Source organism: Phalacrocorax carbo, chromosome 25, assembly GCF_963921805.1.
Source record: "Phalacrocorax carbo chromosome 25, bPhaCar2.1, whole genome shotgun sequence".
NCBI classification, from domain to species: domain Eukaryota; kingdom Metazoa; phylum Chordata; class Aves; order Suliformes; family Phalacrocoracidae; genus Phalacrocorax; species Phalacrocorax carbo.
This window is the reverse complement of record NC_087537.1, coordinates 2,119,054-2,135,101: the sequence shown is the minus strand read 5'-3', so window position 1 is coordinate 2,135,101 and position 16,048 is coordinate 2,119,054. Positions and strand designations below refer to the sequence as shown.

General features: G+C 56.8%; 1 protein-coding gene across 6 annotated transcripts in view; it reads left to right on the top strand.

Moving 5' to 3' along the window:
• MLLT6 (MLLT6, PHD finger containing) overlaps nt 1–10,669 on the top strand; it is a 47,384-nt gene extending 36,715 nt beyond the window's left edge. For 4 of the 6 annotated variants that reach the window (XM_064473447.1, XM_064473446.1, XM_064473443.1 and 1 more), the window contains exons 13-20: nt 2,050–2,116; nt 2,478–2,620; nt 2,901–3,089; nt 3,290–3,378; nt 3,796–4,151; nt 4,288–4,396; nt 5,903–6,280; nt 7,110–10,669. In XM_064473447.1, coding sequence (XP_064329517.1) covers nt 2,050–2,116; nt 2,478–2,620; nt 2,901–3,089; nt 3,290–3,378; nt 3,796–4,151; nt 4,288–4,396; nt 5,903–6,280; nt 7,110–7,154 — 1,376 coding nt within the window. In that variant the 3' untranslated portion in view covers nt 7,155–10,669. The remainder of the gene's footprint in view (nt 1–2,049; nt 2,117–2,477; nt 2,621–2,900; nt 3,090–3,289; nt 3,379–3,795; nt 4,152–4,287; nt 4,397–5,902; nt 6,281–7,109) is intronic. The other 2 variants (XM_064473444.1, XM_064473445.1) reach the window with 2 other exon arrangements.
• Nucleotides 10,670–16,048: the final 5,379 nt, after the last annotated feature.

Below are 16,048 nucleotides of genomic sequence, written 5' to 3'. Positions count from 1 at the left end.
TTCCAGGGGGATTAATTAACATACATTAAGCCTCCTGTGTGGGGCCATTTTCACTTAAAAGTGTGGTGACTGCTTTAATCCTGTGTTGTTAACAGGGCGGTTGTGAAGTTTTAAGTAATCCTGCCTTGTCTTTAATTCAGATTACCCTTCCTGAGCGTGCCTGTGTAGAGATATCCTGCGGAGATGTAGCTTTCATTGCAGTAATATTTGAGCTCGTTGCAGTTTTAATGCGATGTAGGGAAATGGCGTTACCCTGTCTTACAGATGGAGGAACTGAGAAACTGTTGTCACTGATGCAGGTTGATACAAGGGTGCCTTTGGCAGTACAAAAAGTCTGATTCTTATCTTCCCACTCCCTTAGCTACTGTCTAGTTCTTCCTCCCACGGCTTGTCCTGGATCCTGCCTCATTACGATGACAGGCCAAATATATTTATCTTCTGTAGTTGTCTTCGAGCCTCTTTTTCATACTTGCTGCTTTGGAAAGTGCTGTCTCTGTGTGATAACTCAGTCATCCGCCCATTCTGTAGACAACAGGGTGGTGTTGGCCAGGAGATAATTGAATATGGAGGCTGGTACTGTTTCAGAAAACCGGAATCGTGTGTGTGTGTGTGTGTGTGTGTGTGCGCACAACCTCCCTGGGCTGCAAGCAAACAACGTGACAGTAACAGGCAGGCAGGCAGAGCTTAGCTGAATGTTTATTTGGTTGCAAGTGAAAACTGTTGTGGCAAAGCCGCACGCGGTGGGCTGTGGATATTTTTCAAAGGGTTTAGGTGGTCCTCGAATGGAAATGATACTGAGAAGCGCTGCCGTGGTCCGACTGTTCCCAGCCTTCTGGTGGCTGATCCTGGGTTGGAGGATTTAGGAAGATTTCATGCCTTGTGGTGCCCACAAAATGAATTTGTCTCCATGTGATGCCTTATGCTGGGAGACTGCTGTTGACTGGCAACTGCTGGTCACCTCCAGAAAGCGGTGGCTTCTCCCCAGAAGGGTGGGCCAGTTGTAACTGATGGCCAGGAGGACATTCCCATGGGGATGAAGGAAGGAGCGAGGATCCCACTCATACCTGTCTGTAAGAGCTGCTGAACAACAGCTGCGTTTGCTTGTTCTCAGCAGTAGAATATACTGCCAATAACTAATGCCCTGCTCAGGGCATTACACTGTAAATCACAGTGTTCCCTGCAGGAGACTTCCTGGATTCTTGCACATAAGAAACGTCTCTTATTGTGTGAAGAAGAGGAGGGGCGAGTCGGCCAGCTGGTGCAGGCTGTACTCACAACATCTGACACGTCCCAGGGCGAAGGGAACGCGTGTTTATGGGGCTGGCAGGCTCTGGGGATGGAAAGCAAATGGCAGATAAATATACTTCACTTCTTGATTTCCCTTTGGGTGGGAGATACCCTGCACATGTGCACATGCACAGTGGTTCCGTCCCCAGCACTGCGGTGTCCCAGCTCCCTGGGACGGAGGGGTGGCTATGGGGGTAGCTTCTGGGCGCCGAAGGAGCCCTTTGGAAAGGAGCTGAGCATCTGGAAACCTTGGAGGACCCCAGCTGAGTTTTGGGAAAGGATCCGGGAGGCTGCAGTAGCACTTAGGAGAGCTGAGCGAGGCTTTGCGCAGCACTGATTCATCCTTGCAGGCTCAGCAAAGCAAGTGGCCGCTTTTACGGCTAAAGGAGCAGCTTCTTTCCGCTCATCCCGGCGGCTCTGCGCGGCTGGGGAGGGAAGCGGGCTGGGGCAGCCCAGCTCCCCGCGGCCCCGGGCTTGCACCGCCCGGGCGGTTTGGCTCTTGCCATTAGAAGGGGGGTGGGGGGGTGGATGGGTGTCGCGTCGGTGACCTTCGCAGGGTGACACCAAGCCCCCCCCCGGTCCCGGGGTGACACGCAGCCCCTCCCCCGGCGGGCGGGGCCGTTATGCAACGCCGGGGCCCGGCGCTGCTCGGTGCTCCCATCTAGCGGGGAGCGGCCCCGCCGCCCGCCGCCGGCGGAGCCGCGCACCTGCGGGGCCGGCCGCCGCTGAACGCCGCGCCTCTCTGTCCCCCTCCCCACGCAGAGCCTGACCTGGAAGACTGCAGTTTTGGCTGCCGAGGGACGTCGCCCCAGGAGAGTCTCTCTTCCATGTGAGTGTCCTTCAGGAGTCCTCCCCTGCCGCCGGGCACCGGGGTGCCTCCGCATCCGCACGGCCGTACCCCGGGGAGCCGCGGGATGACACAGCAAGGACAGGGAAAGAGGCTGGGGGAAGTAGAGGCAGCGCCTTCCCTCCTCCTTGGGGCTGCGGGTGGGATGGGAGGGGAGGAGGAGGCAGGTTTGCTTTTCCAATCCGAGCCGGAGGGCAATCCTGAAGTGGAGCTGAAGAGACTGAGGCTGGGAGGGATGCGGCCGCTCCCAGCGTGCGGCAGAGGAGATGTGGGGAAAAAGGAGCAAAGGAGTGCAGGTGCAGCTTAGGGAAGCATCCCTGACATCTCGCCAACCCTTCCCCAGGTCCCCCATCAGCAGCCTGCCGACCCTCTTCGACCAGACAGTGTCCTGTAGCAGCAGTGGGCAGCTGGAGAATGTTCCCCAGGCTACCCCAAACATCGAGCAGCTCCTGGAGAAGCAGGGCAATGGGGAAGCCGGCGTAAACAGTGAGTCACTCGGGGTATGGGCTGTGGGAGGAGAGGTCCTTGTGCATGGTTGTGGGGGAGCCAGCTGGGATTTTTGCCCACAGGCAAAGGAGCTGGGTAGGGGACAAAGCACTGGTCTGTGCCGTGGGGAGTAGCTGGCAGTGGGACTGTGGTCTGGGGCCAGTCTCCTCCCCCAGTGTGGTCTAATTGTGGTACCTCCTGTGGATCCCCTTGTCCTCTTTCCTCCGTCCCCTGTTCTCTCCCCGACCCTGTCCCCCTTCCCCGCTTCCGTTCCCTGCAGTTGTAGAAATGCTCAAAGCCCTGCACTCGCTGCAGAAGGAGAACCAGCGGCTCCAGGAGCAGATCATGACGCTGACGGCCAAGAAGGAGCGTTTGCAGCTCCTCAACGTCCAGCTCTCTGTCCCTTTCCCCGTGGTGACCAGCAGCAACGGTCCAGGCAGCCAGGCCCAGTACATCCTGCCTCCTAATGGTGAGGGGACTGGTGGGATGCATTACCCTGTGCCCTTCCATAGTGGTGCCCTGGCGTGGGGAGGAGGGGGTTGCGGTGGGGAGGATCTGACCCATTTATCCCTCTGTAGCCACTGCCACTGTGCACTGTCCCTTGCTATTGCTGTGGCAACGTCAGGCACCACCCCTGACTCTGCATCCCCACTTCTCTCCTCCATACAGTCTGCAACAACGACTCCTTGAGCATCAGCAAGAGCCCCCCATGCAAGAACAGCTTTGGGATTGAGAACTCACTCTCCACTTCGTCTGAGGTACACTGGCACCACATCCGCCAGCCAGCTGGGGAAGGGACTCAGGGAGGGAACAGAGCAGTGCAGTCCCGGTACTCTGACTTGATATCCAGCTCATAAAGCCTCATAGTCCAGGCCCAGAAATCAGGTTCCTTTCTCTGGAGCGCCCGTTCTTCAGTTCATCTCAGTGCTGAGGGTCGGAGTAGAGTAGCTGAGGCTGGGAGCATGAGGCGAGGATGCTTCTAGGTTACTCTGGCCGCACTTCTAGAGATCCAGCAAAGCATATCTTGAGTTCTGGGACGCCTCTGAGCATACACCTGCACTTGCACTCACAGCCCCCCTTCCCACCTCCAGCTCCTGCCCAAAGTACCCTTGGAGCTGAGCTGAACTTTCACAAGCTGCCCCAGTCCGATGCTCTTATGTCCGTTTCTCCCCCAGGACCCTCATTCAGGTTGCCCCAGCAGGAGCAGCTCTTCCCTGTCCTTCCACAGCACTCCTCCGCCCCTGCCCATGCTGCAGCAGAGTCCTGCCTCGCTACCCCTGCCCGGGGTGCAGCAGGTGAATGGCCTGGCCAGGGTGGCAGGCAGCGGGCTGGGGGGAGGCACCACTGCCAGCCACAGCCTCTCCACGGTGCCCATGGTGGACGGCCTGATGGGGACCCTGGCAGGAGGCCAGCAGATGCCCATCAACGGGATCCTGGGGAATCTGAACGGAGCTCAGGCCGCCCAGCCTCCGAGCGCGCTGACGCAGGCGAGCGGGCCTCCGACCTTGCAGCTCTCCACCAGCCTGAGCAGGTGAGGATGGGGAGCTCGCGGGGACAGCCCTGCCCTCTCCAGCAGAAGCTTAGCACCGGGAGGGAGGGAGGGAGGCCCTGTGTATGCAGGACCAAGACGGGCTGCGCTGACATTCCCTGCCCTGCTCCCCTTGCAGCATGCCCAGCCTGAGTCCCCTGACAGAGCAGCAGCGGCACGTCTTGCACCAACACGAACAGCAGCTCCAGCAGCTTCAGCAGCTCCTGACTTCCCAGCCGCTTAATCCGGTAAGTGTGCCTGCTGGCACCTTTTATCTGATGAGCTCTTTAATGGGAAAGCCTCCGAGCAGAGAGAAAAACTTAGGGCTCCCTCCTTCACATGAATCCCCTGCCCACAGGGCTGCAAGAATCACGTGCCTTTTCCTTGGCTCTGGGCTGCTGTGGGTGGAGTGAGGAGAAAAGCTTTAGGCAGGAAGGTGCGGCACCTCCTGGAGGGAGGGAGATGGGGATTTGAACTTTTTCAGTGCAAAGGCAAAAATTTAATCTGGGTTTCCCACATCCTGAGGGTGTGAGACCGTGGTAACGCTAAGCCACCGTAACATCAGGAGTCCTGTTATCTCCTCCAGCCATCTTTGAATGCAAATCGTGTCTGTTCCTGCTGCCAGGAGCACACTGGTCTCTAGGCTTGCAGATGTTCTGAGGCCCGAAGAGGAACTGGCCTGAGGACACTATTTGAGTTTAGAAGGAGATAAGCACCAAATTCCGTAGTCCTGAGGCAGGTGAGCCATGTCTGGGCACATTGACATGGAGCACTGGAGATGCCAGGGGGACTGTGTAGGTGGCTGAGGACTTCGGGGTCAGAAGAAGGATCAGGCAGCTGTGTTGAGGATCTTGGCTCTCTGCCTGCACCCTCTTGGGTAAAACAGCAGCCCCGTGCCAGGCTGTTGTGGGAATGGCTGCACCGATAGATGGTAAACAAGCTGCTGAGTGTGTAAGAACCGCATTCGCTTGCCCTGCAGAAACCTCTGTGGTGTCCCTCCCCTGCGGTGGAGTTGCACGGGAGTGCTAACAGTTCCCGTCAATGAAGCTGTGCTCGTTTATATCTCCCATGAACTTGGCCCGTTGCTTTGGATAGATTTCTGGGTCAGGCTATTTATAACCCGGGAAAAGCAAATTTCAAAGGGCTTCTCTTTACAGCAGCTGATGTCACCGTGTCATCAGCTGCATCCCTGTGGGTACGGGAACAATGTCAGCTCTCAGCCTGCCGCATTGGTCGATGGTTGCTATAGCGATTTCCGCAGTTTGGTTGGATTCGAGGGCGTCCCTCTGGGCGCAGGTGAGCGTGGCCCTCATCCCCCCTGCCGGGTTCGGTTCACCTGCACCGACCCTGTGGGTCAGGGCTGTGAAGAGGGATGGGCTGGGGAAGGAAATTAGCAGCCAATCTGAAACTCAGGATAGTGACTGCCACAGGCTTAAAATCCATGGGTCGATGGATTGGGAAGAGCTGAATAGATTTGTGTGCCTGCAGGTGTTTTAGGGAAGGTTAGCTAATCCTACGCTTCAGGAAACAATGGGATTGGAAAGGTCATAAGCACAGGCTGTTAATGAACACAAGACGGACTGTTCCCCTCTCTACCTGTAGAGATGTGTTCAAGGGGACTTTCTCCCTGTCCCCAGTAGCATTGCCTGGGATGGAGTGTGCTCATGTGGCTCCTGGCTCCGTTGTATTAGGCGTCACCTCTTCCGTAGCCCTTTGTCCCTCCTTTGACTTCTCTTCCTCACCCTTCCCTACAGGAGCAGCAGGCCCTGGTGTTCCAGATGATGCAGCAAATCCAGCAGAAGAGGGAGCTGCAGCGGCTGCAGATGACGAGCTCGTCCCAGCTGTCCATGACCAGCCTCCTGGCAGCCACCTCCGCCCCCCTGCACTCCAGCACCAGCGCCCTGATGACCTCGGCCCCTCAGCCGCCCCCCAGCAGCAGCTCCCTCCTGGCCTCCCTCTCCCCCCAGCAGCTCAACCCTAGCAATGCCCTCCTGGCCCCCCAGGCCACCCCACCGCTCAGCACTCCTGGGAACAGCCTCCTGGCTTCGGGGACAGGCATCCCACCCGTCCTTACAGCACAGACTAACCCGTTTCTCAACCTGCAGGCTGATGGCAACACCGCGAAAGGAACGGTGCGTATGCTGCTAGCACTACCCTAACCCCACCGAGCTCGTGGTGCTAGGCGCTGTACAGACCCGGGGAGAGACAGTCTGCGCTACAGTTAACTTGGGGGAGCAAGGGCACTGCTTAGGCAACAGAGCCAGCGTGCTCCACTGGCTTTGCTGCGTCCCTGACTAGCCAGTGTCACGTCCTGATCCTACCTCCGAGGACTTCTGTAGGGCCCAGACAGGGTCGTGGGTAGGCACAGAGGCTCCCAAGGCGCCCTTCCATGCAGACACGCCCCAGACCCGCTGCAGAAGCAAAGCAGTGACAGGCTGTAGATTTGTCTCCGTTAACCCTAAGACTCGGATGGGACAATGTGCCCCTGGCAGCGCTGGCCCTATTGGAGCCTCGTGATGAAATACGAAGGTGACCACATGTTGAAACCCAGGGTTTAGAAGGAATCTTGCACCCAAGAGGAGAGGTTGTGGAGAGGTTTACAGCCTCTCTTTAAAGCAGCCTTGTACTGGAACACCAGTGTCTAGGGACTGATGGTGTGATACTTTCATCTCTCCTCCATCCCTCCCCTGGCCTGTAGCTGTACCCGAAGGTCCAGTCCTGGTTGGAGACATTTAGGAGCCAAAGGCCAGGGTCGAGGGGGCCAGTTCAGCCTGAACTGGGCAGAGGGGAAACCTGGGGATCCCGTGTCTCCCTTGATCTCGGAGGAGCCTGAGAGGTCGCGGTGAGCAGGGCCAGGTCTGCAGCACAGCAGGGCTCTCTGCTTCTGCCCCCTCGTGTTGCTGCCCGTCCAGTACTGATACCTGTCTCCTCTGCGTCTCTTTTTCTGTTTGTTTTTTAAAGAGCATGAATGAAAAGGGAGCTCCTCTTACCCAGGACAAGGGCTAAGCTCCCCCCTCACCCCGAACAAACCAGCAGCCAACTCCTCTCAGCCAGGGGAATGTGGCTTTCCAGTCAACTTTGATACTGTTAGAGCAATGAGCACAAGGCTTCCAAGAAGCATTTCCTGCCGCTGGGCAATGCCAAGAGGTGCTTTGGAAGACAGTACGTCTCTGACCAAGCCCTGGTATCGGGAGGAGCGAAGGTGGGGGGCTGCCGGCCGCCCTGGTCCGTGCCACACATGCTCAAAGTGAAGCTGTGTTTCCACGCAGAGTGGAGGAGGGAGTTAACACCAGATGCCTGCCAGTCTCCTCCCTGCCGTGAGTGCGAGCGTGTGTTCACGTGTGTGTAGCCCCCAAGGCAAGGCACTAGAAACCATCGAGCATCCTCGGCCAAGACCTTGGCGGAGGGAGGCCCCTCTGCTGAGGACGCCTTTCTGCACGGTGCAGAGGAACCTGGCAGTGCCCGCGGAGGCAGCACTGGATGTGACACAGCTGGGGAAGCGGGACCTGTTGGCAGTGCCTGCGTGGTCTGCTTCGCCCAGATGGGGAGGTTAAGAAGAAGTTCTGTAGCTGTGATTTCTCACCTGCTTTTCATCTGCTGGGCTCTTAGGATGCTCTTCTCTCTATAGCCGTCATAGGAAGCCCCGACACCTCAGCTGGATCCAAACCCAGCCTGAAAAGACACGAGCGGTGGAGCGATGGGTAAGGACTGGTGCTTGGGGAGGAGGTGAAAAGCCACCTACTTCTTTAGAGGACATTGCCACATCTGCTCTACCAGCTGCTGTCGGTTCGGTGCTGTACTTGTCACGTGAAAAGCACACTCCTGCTCCTTGTGCCGTCTCTCTCTTTCCTTCCAAGATTTCCAAAGGCTAAAATTTCACCTTGCAAAAGGGGCTGTAGCCAGTATGACCCCCGTCGTAGCCAACTTCAGAAGGTGCATTTGAACCTGGCAGATGTTTCACAGGCCTAAGCTGGGAGATAGAAATGTGTGTGGGGAAGAGAGAGTCCCAAATCCGGTACCTGTTCTTTCTTACCCACCGCAAATCGCTCCAGTTTGGCAAAAACACGTTCTTCCACCAGTCTTGGGCACTTCAGAAAAGGGATCTCCAAGCAATGGGACAGTTACCAGTCTCCTGAGCTAGGACATCAGACCCTTCGTTGTTCTCCACCTTTTGACCTTAACTCCGCCTCGCAGCCTGGAACCTCGGCAAAGAAACCGGCTTCCTCTGAGCGTGGATGCGATGGGTTGATTGAAGGACAGGTGGGGCCGCTCTGGAGGAAGGGGAGCACCTACGTCAAACGTACAAATGCCCCTTCTTTTCCACGTCCCCTGGTTAAATCCAGATCTCCTGGGGGCAGGCGGGAAGACTCCAGCTAATAGAAACTCTGAGGGTCTTAAAAAAAAAATTGTCAGACCTTCAGACCTTAATGGATATTTTTCAGCACATTCCCACTGCCCCTAACTAGTTTGCACTATTCAAATTTGTCAGCAGTGGGTCTGTGCTGATAGTACTAGAAAAGTTTGTTATAGGCAAAACTCATCTGCTAAATATCTTTCTTCCTTTTTATTTTATTTTATTTCTTATTTCTTTTTTTTTGGGGGGGGGGGGTTGTTTGGAAGATTGTCACCATAATGGTTGAATAAGGCTAAAAGGAGAGAAAATACCTTTCTGATCTCAGCCTCCAGTTCTGTGAACTGGGCAGAACACTGCTGTCTGCTCAGAAATATATATATATTATATATATATAATTTTTTTTTTATAAAGAAAAGCTAATGTTTTAACAAGGTTAAGAAGCTATTGGAAAGATGGAGATGGCAGCTATAAGTGAAAATGCAGGAAAAAAAAAGGTCTCCCTTCTCGCGGTCTCCGCAGCTCAGCCCTAGAGAGGAGCACTGACCCGCGGCTCTCGCTGGCGCGCTCCCAGTCCCCCGCAAGCCACTGGCTGAGCCGTGCCGCCCTCCATCCCCTGGTGCTTGCAAAATGTGAATTAGATCTTTTCAATTGCAAATGGTTTGACTCTTAGTTTTGGCTCCCTGGCCCCAAAATTGCTCTGGCACGACTGTGTGCTCGCACTTTTTTAAAACTCCGGTTCCCCCCCCTCCCCCCCGCGAGCAGAGGTGCCTCCCAAACCCCCACGGCTCGGAGACCCTCTGCTCGGAGCCACTTCTGCGGCGGGGGCCTCGCCTTGCTGCTCCCGCCGTGCGCGAGGAGCCTTGGGCTTGGCAGCAACAGGCGGAACGGCTGTTCCAGGGCTACCGTGCTGAACTCGGCCCTGAGGCGCCCTGTGCGTGCGGGCGGTGGCTGCGTACGCGTGAAGGCTGTACCCGGCAGCCTTCGGCGAGCGACGGCTCCTTCGGGTTCCTTAGCGCTGGTTTGGGTCGGCAAGGCGAGGGGCAGAAGCGCCGGGGGTAAAACAGTGGCTGTTAAACGTGCAGATGTGGCCTCTGCCGGCTGCTTGCCCAGCTGTGTTTGTCGGGGGCTTGGTTTTTATTTTATTTTTTACTTTTTTTTTTTTTTTACTCTTAAGGTCCCACATTTGCGTTACCGCCTGTCTTGCTGTCATGCTGACCATCAGCACAGCCTTCAGACCTATTCGTAACCACGAGGGTCCGCCATTGCACCCAGAGTTGGGCAAATTCTTCCAAAATTTAACCACGTTTCACACCCTGGAATTAGAAACGAGCCAGGACCAGGAAGAGAGGCGATGGGAAGGAGGGAAGGCTGGCTAGCATCTCCCCCTGGGGTAGCGAGCCGTGGTACAACACGCGTGGCCTCCCGGGACAACCAAAAGCCTTGTTCTGGTCAGTGGTTCGGCGTCCAAATCCCTGGGCAGGGACAGGAAACTTGCAGGAGGTGGGCGAGAGGCACTTAGAGGTGAGCTTGCAGTCAGGAGGCCGAACCGCGCTGTCCGGGGCTCCGCACTGCTACTGGGACCATACCTGGGAGCCCACGCGTCAGAAGGGGTCGGAAATAAAGGACTGAATTCAAGGAATGGGTTTTGGAGGCAGGGTGGCTGTTAAAAGCAGGCAGGGCTGAGCTCCGCGGTGCCCCCAGCTCTCTGCTGGCCGTGCCGTTGAGGTGTGGCGGTGGCGGGACGAGCACGAAGCCTCCCCGCTCTCTGGGGCTGGGGGGGACACGAGGCTGGAGAGGCCGAGCCGGGGAAGAGACATATAGCACTTAGAGGTTTCTCTGACATCTTCCAAAGGCACCCGGTCCCTTTGAGGTGTCCTCCTTGTCTGATCGCCTCAACCTGTCGCAGAGCCCAAGGTCCCTTTGGCAGGTTGAGGGGAGAAGAAGGGGGCACTGCTGGAAGGTCGACATTAAACATTTGTATCTCTGTGAAAAAGAGGGAGAGCAGGGGAAAGACAGAAAAATAAAAGCTAAAGATTATCTGTGTTTCAGTTGCACTGGGGTACGTTTCTTTACCCGTTTTGATGCTAATGTCTCATTTAGTATGTTGCATGTGTCTTTTTTTTTTTGTTTTGATTTGTTTTTTTATTAAATAAAAGAGAAAAATGTGTATATTTTTGGCAATTTAAGGTAATGTAGCTAAGATATATTTTTTTCACGCTGCTTGACTGTTCTTTATTATAATAAATAATATTAATATTAATACCAGAGACTTTTTTCATACAGCTAAGGTTTCAAAGTTGAAACGGGAGTAGGGCCTGTGTGATTAATGCCCTGCGGATGTGCCCAGGCCCTGCTGCCCCGCAGCGGCGCGCTTGGCGCTGCCCTGAGCAAGCGCTGCTCTCGAGGAGGCAGGAGCGAGGCCCGGGGAGGCTGCTCAGCCTGGCTCCTTCCCGGCTTTGCGCCTCGGGAGACCAGGGCGAGGGAGGAGCAGTGGGTGGTTGGGCATTAGCAAAAAGATTCCCCCCCCCCAGCAGGACAGCGGTAACCCGCGGGAGCCGGAGAGGCGCCCGAAACCAAACCCTCTGACCTCGTAGGCTTTCCAGCTGGCTCCTCAGCCCTCCCCGCTCCCAAGGGTTTGTTCCTCCTGAGCACCAAGGGCAGGGCCTCGTGCTGGCCCTGCTCGGCTCTGCTGTTCCCGCAAGCAGCCCTGCAGAGCTGGGTGATGAGGTCTCTTCAAAGCAGGGTTTGGCTAGACGTCCTGCTCTTGAGAAAACCGGCGCCCGCTCTCCAGCGCTCAGCCCTTAGGTCTGCCTTGGCTCTTCAGCGGGTCACGCTTCAGAGCTGCGTGCTTTCCTGTCTCGCAGCCCGCAGGCTCCGCGGTTCTGCCTTCTCCTCCTGCTCTTAGATCAGCAGCGGGTTTTATTGACCTTTTGCTTTTCCCCAGCCACGTGTCCCATCGGCGAGGTGGAGCCTGCTTGCCTTCGGGGTTCACGGGGCTCCTTTAAAAGGCCCGGGAGTTGTTGTCCCCCGGCAGCTGAGCCTTCTGCAGCGCTTTTCTCTCCCTTACTGACCGGCAGTCAGCATTGCCACCCGCAGCGGGGAACTGGAGGGCGAAGAATTTGCCCAGGTTTCTCCAGACAGCCCAAGAGCTGTCAGGAAGGGAGCGCACAGGGAACTGGAGACGCAGGAGTTGATACATGTATCTTTAAGAGTGGTTTTGTCCGTTCAAAGGGTCATCCAGAGGAAGCAGAGTTTGGCGTGCGAAGGCTGGTCTCGTCATCAAATGCTCTGGGTCATCGTAGGAAATGTTCAGCTCTTTTTTTTTTTGGAGGGAAAAGGAGATTTGTTGCCTGGTTCTGAGGGCTCGGAGGCTCCCCGCAGCAGCTGGTAGCTGCAAAGCCTCTTCTGCGCCTGTTAGCGGTTATTGCCGGGGTGCGGGCTGGGAGGGAAAGGCAGGGGATGCTTGTGGAGCACCAGGGTCACGGAGCCAGTTCTGCTGTGTCTCTTGGAGCCCTCAAACGTGAAAAAGAAGCTGAACATTTCCACAGAGTTGTGTTGGCTTGTTCCTGGCACGGTTCTCCTCTTCCCACTGCTTGGCTCTCGGTAGCGTTTCTCTTCCTGGTTTGCGTGGATGGGGACTGGGGAGGCAGGAGAGGAAGGTGCTGAGCAACGGTCAGTGGTTTTGTGCCCGACGAGCAGGTCGTGGCATCTTCTTGGCCCAGGATAATGGGATAAACGCATCCATAGCAGGCGCATGAGAGGTGGCTGGCTGAGCAATCCTCCGCGGAGCCCCTCTCCCCCACAAGCCCTAGATCCTACACGCTCCGCTCCAGGTCTCTCCCAGCGGGTCACCAGCATCACCTGGACGTAGCTCTTGCATGAACAGGGGCTCCCTGAGCGCCGGCACCCGCTGCGCTCCGCAAACCCCTGCTGTTCTCTCGGCCTCCGCGCTGGCACACGGGCTCTAGCCGCGAGCTGGCTGCCCCAGCGGGACGCCGCTGGTTCGGGCTCCGGCACCCTCCCTGCGGACTGCGCCGATGCAGATGGCTCGAGCCCCTTGGCTCCGTACCAAAGACAATATAGACATAGATGAGGTCTTCTCACGCGCGCAGTGGAAGGCTCCAGAGGAGACATACCAAGCAGATGGTGTCATGCTCTTCGGGGTGAAATGTTCACTCTAGTTGGCAGAGTGAGAGGTGACCGTGTCTGCAGCGAGCAGGGATCCAGCCCGCTGCGGTGGTGGAGCGGGTCCCTCGGGAGCTCAGAACAGGCTGCAGTTGTTTGCCATGACCGGCGGATTGGCTCTAGGGCACAGAAGCTTTCCTGCTGCAGAGGGGAGCCGGAGAAAGGGACATCTGCCCGGGGGGGCTTCTCTGCTGCTGCAAGCCCACCCCTTGGTCTAAAATGTCCCCGAGACCTCTCCGAAGGTCAGCGTAGGCTTGCGCCAGGGCCCCGCTGTACACACAGCAGCGCCAGTCGCTCCGAAAGCCTTTCAGCTTAACAGCCTGGTTTGTTTGTACACCGCCCTCCAGCGCGCATCGCCCCGTCCAGCCCCGCTAAGGGCTTTGCTCTGCTTTGTCTTTGCCGCTAAGGACACCCGCAGCATCCGTCAGGGTCCAGCCGGGACGGGCCGAGTGGGCAGCCCCGCGCCCAAAGTGGGTTTTCAAGGGCTCTCTTCCAGCCCAGCCCCTCCGCCAGAGCTGGCAGCTCGTGCTGCCCTGTTATTTACTGTTGCCCTTGGTATATGCTGTGCTGTGCGGTTTCCTAAGCCCACATAAGTAAAAATAATCAAGTGCCTGTGATCAAAAAAGCCTTGAGGCAAGGAGTTGAATGGGTCCCCAGTGCCTCTCCTGTGTGCATTTAGTCTATGAAATGGAGTTGTCATAAAGGCTGTGGATGTCACCTTCGCAGCAAAGGGTGAAATAGCAATAATTTTAATCGTGACTTTGCAGCAGCAGGTCTGAAACTGCAATCCAGAGGCATCCTCTCTCCTCCCGTTCTCCGGCGGGGGAAGCAGAGGCACAGAGAGGAGGAATTTGCTCAGGGGCCAGGTCTCCTGCGCTTTGCTCTTCCCTCGCCCCTGCCCTGAAGAAGGGAGCCTGACTCTGTGGTACCCCGCGGCGGGAAGCGTGGGCTCCTGGGTGTCCCCCCCGGCTTCAGTCCTGCAGGGAAGCCTCCTGGGACCACGGGCTGCAGCGACAGCCCAGGAGCTTGTAAGTTTGTGCAGCTGCCGGCCCTTCTGGTCCTTCGAGCAGTGCGAAAACGGGTACAGCCCGGCTCGGGCTGGGACTCGGGGCCTGTCAGGGCAATCGCTGCTGTGTGGGGCAGCGAGGGCAGGTGGAGCCTTTCCTTTAGCTCCGTGTGTTTTGTGTGAGGCCCCTCAGCACAATAAAATCCCCTCCCAACCCGCTGCTGCCCGCCTCGGGACGCCAGAACCCGGGCACCGCTGCGGTGGGAGCTGCGGAGGGCAGACGGGGTTGGCAAGGATTTTTTTTTGGCTGGTGAGATATTTGGCGGGGATGTGCCCAGAGGGACGGTCTGGGTCGGGCTCGGCCGAATCTCACGCCCGCATTTACCCCTTCCCTCCCTGGTGTAGGTGGTGGAGCTGCTCTGGCGGGCTCTTGGCCACAAACGCACTGCTCAAGCTGGAGTAACGTCTGGCCTGACGGAGGGAGGGAAGCTTTCTGTGGGTGTTTTTCTTTGATATTTCAAAAATTATCAGAATTTGAAGCAATTGGTTTGTGCTACTGATGTTTATAAAAGTAGGAATATTGAAAAACTGTTTAGTTAGCAATTATCATTTTTAACTATGAAAAGACATCAGTGTCCGGCCCGGCAGCGCCGGTCTGTGTCTGTGCTCCAAATTACGTGTGACGTCGCAGCTGGAGGGTAAAGTGCAGAAAACCCCTCCAGGGCCCGGTTTGTATTTTTAATTTAAGCAGCCAACACAAAGTTTTAGCGCCTGCCGGGGCTGTCGGGAGCCTCCGCTGACGGCCACCCGTGGCTGTAGCCGCTGCAAGACGCTGTAACCAAACAGTACTTGCAGACCTGAAAGCCGCGGCGAGCAGGAGGGTCTGTGATCCGGGTTACGGGGGGGGTCGAACGGAGCCATCGGCTGCAGACACACCCCTGCGTAGCCACGGCCAGGCGTGACCCTGCCCCTTGGTAGCTCTTTGGTCCTGCTGCTTAGGAAAGCAGGGAAGATGCGAGGACAGCCCCTGCCCAGGTGCTCAGCCTGGGTTTCAGGGGGATTTAAGCACAGCCTCAGAGTTAGGCGGGCTCCCCGCGGCGGAGCCAGGCTCAAGTGGGCCAAAGAGGCCCGTGGAAAAGGGCTGAGCATGAAAAGAGAGCGGGGAGAGAAGCGGCAAGTTGCAAATACAAGAACATAAACATATAAGCAGATATTTGTATGGTTGGTTTGGTGGTTTTTTTTCCTAAAAAAGCTTTTTATTTGAAAACGACACAGGCAGATTTGTAGCCGGGAAAGTACGTGCTTTCTTACATATTTGTACCACTGGGCGCGTGTCGGCATCTTCTGCGCTCGCTGCGGGAGGCTCGCTTTCCGTCTTCATTTCTTCCTAAGGACAGAATCCCATTCAGGTGCTAAGGGCAGCAGGGTGCCTTAGAAACGGCTCCTGTTTACCTTTCTCTGTCTTCAGCGGGAAGGGAAGTCCACGAGCCTCATTTTCTCCCCGTTGCGTGTAACGCAAAGAACATCTTTGTACCATTAACGTCTTTGTACGACTGAGGAATTGTCCCTTGTTCTTTTTATTAAAAGAATGTTTTCCAAAAAATAAAAAGTAGGCTTAAAAAGATCTGCCTCCGTGTCTGCTCATTATCCCGGCGTTTCTGGACGGGCGCCGACGCGCGGCCTGTGCCTCGGAGGAGCGGGGTCACTCAGCGCAGCAGCTCCCCGGCAACTTGCAGACCACCGGTAATCCGGCAAGGCCAACCCACGGCCAGCAGCTGGGCTGCGGAGCGATATTAAACAGAGAATTTACAACCTCCTCGGTTAAAAACGTGCAGAGGTGGGTGTTTGGATGTCTCCAAGTACTGCTGTAAGCTCAAGCGCTGAACCTGAGGCTCGAGGTTTGGGAGTTGCTGCCCCGAGGGGATTTTTCTACCCCTGTGCTGGGGAAGAGCCCTTGGGGCCGGGGGGCTTCAGAAAGGAAGATAAAGTGGCCTTGGGTCGGACGTTGGGCTCAGACCCTCGCTCCCATCGCACCGGGAACCCGCGACGGTGGGCGCTGGCCGTGGGCATCCCCCCCACCGGACACGCGGTGGCCAGGGGCCGTGACCCCCGGGGCCGTGGGGGGATCCTGCCCGTGGGGCCGAGCGCTCCCCCCGCGGCGGGCAGCCACCTGCAGCGCTAAATCACTTCAGCTGCCAAAAAAGCTCATTTTTCCCAGTAGTGAAATGTTTATAAAGGGGGGAGCGGGGGGGTGGGTCCAAATCTTTGGTGCTTAAAAGGTGAATTTCCAGGGAAGTGGCGGAGCCCAATTTTGGGGAGCAGAGGGACCCCCGCGGGGGGGGCGCAGCTCCACGG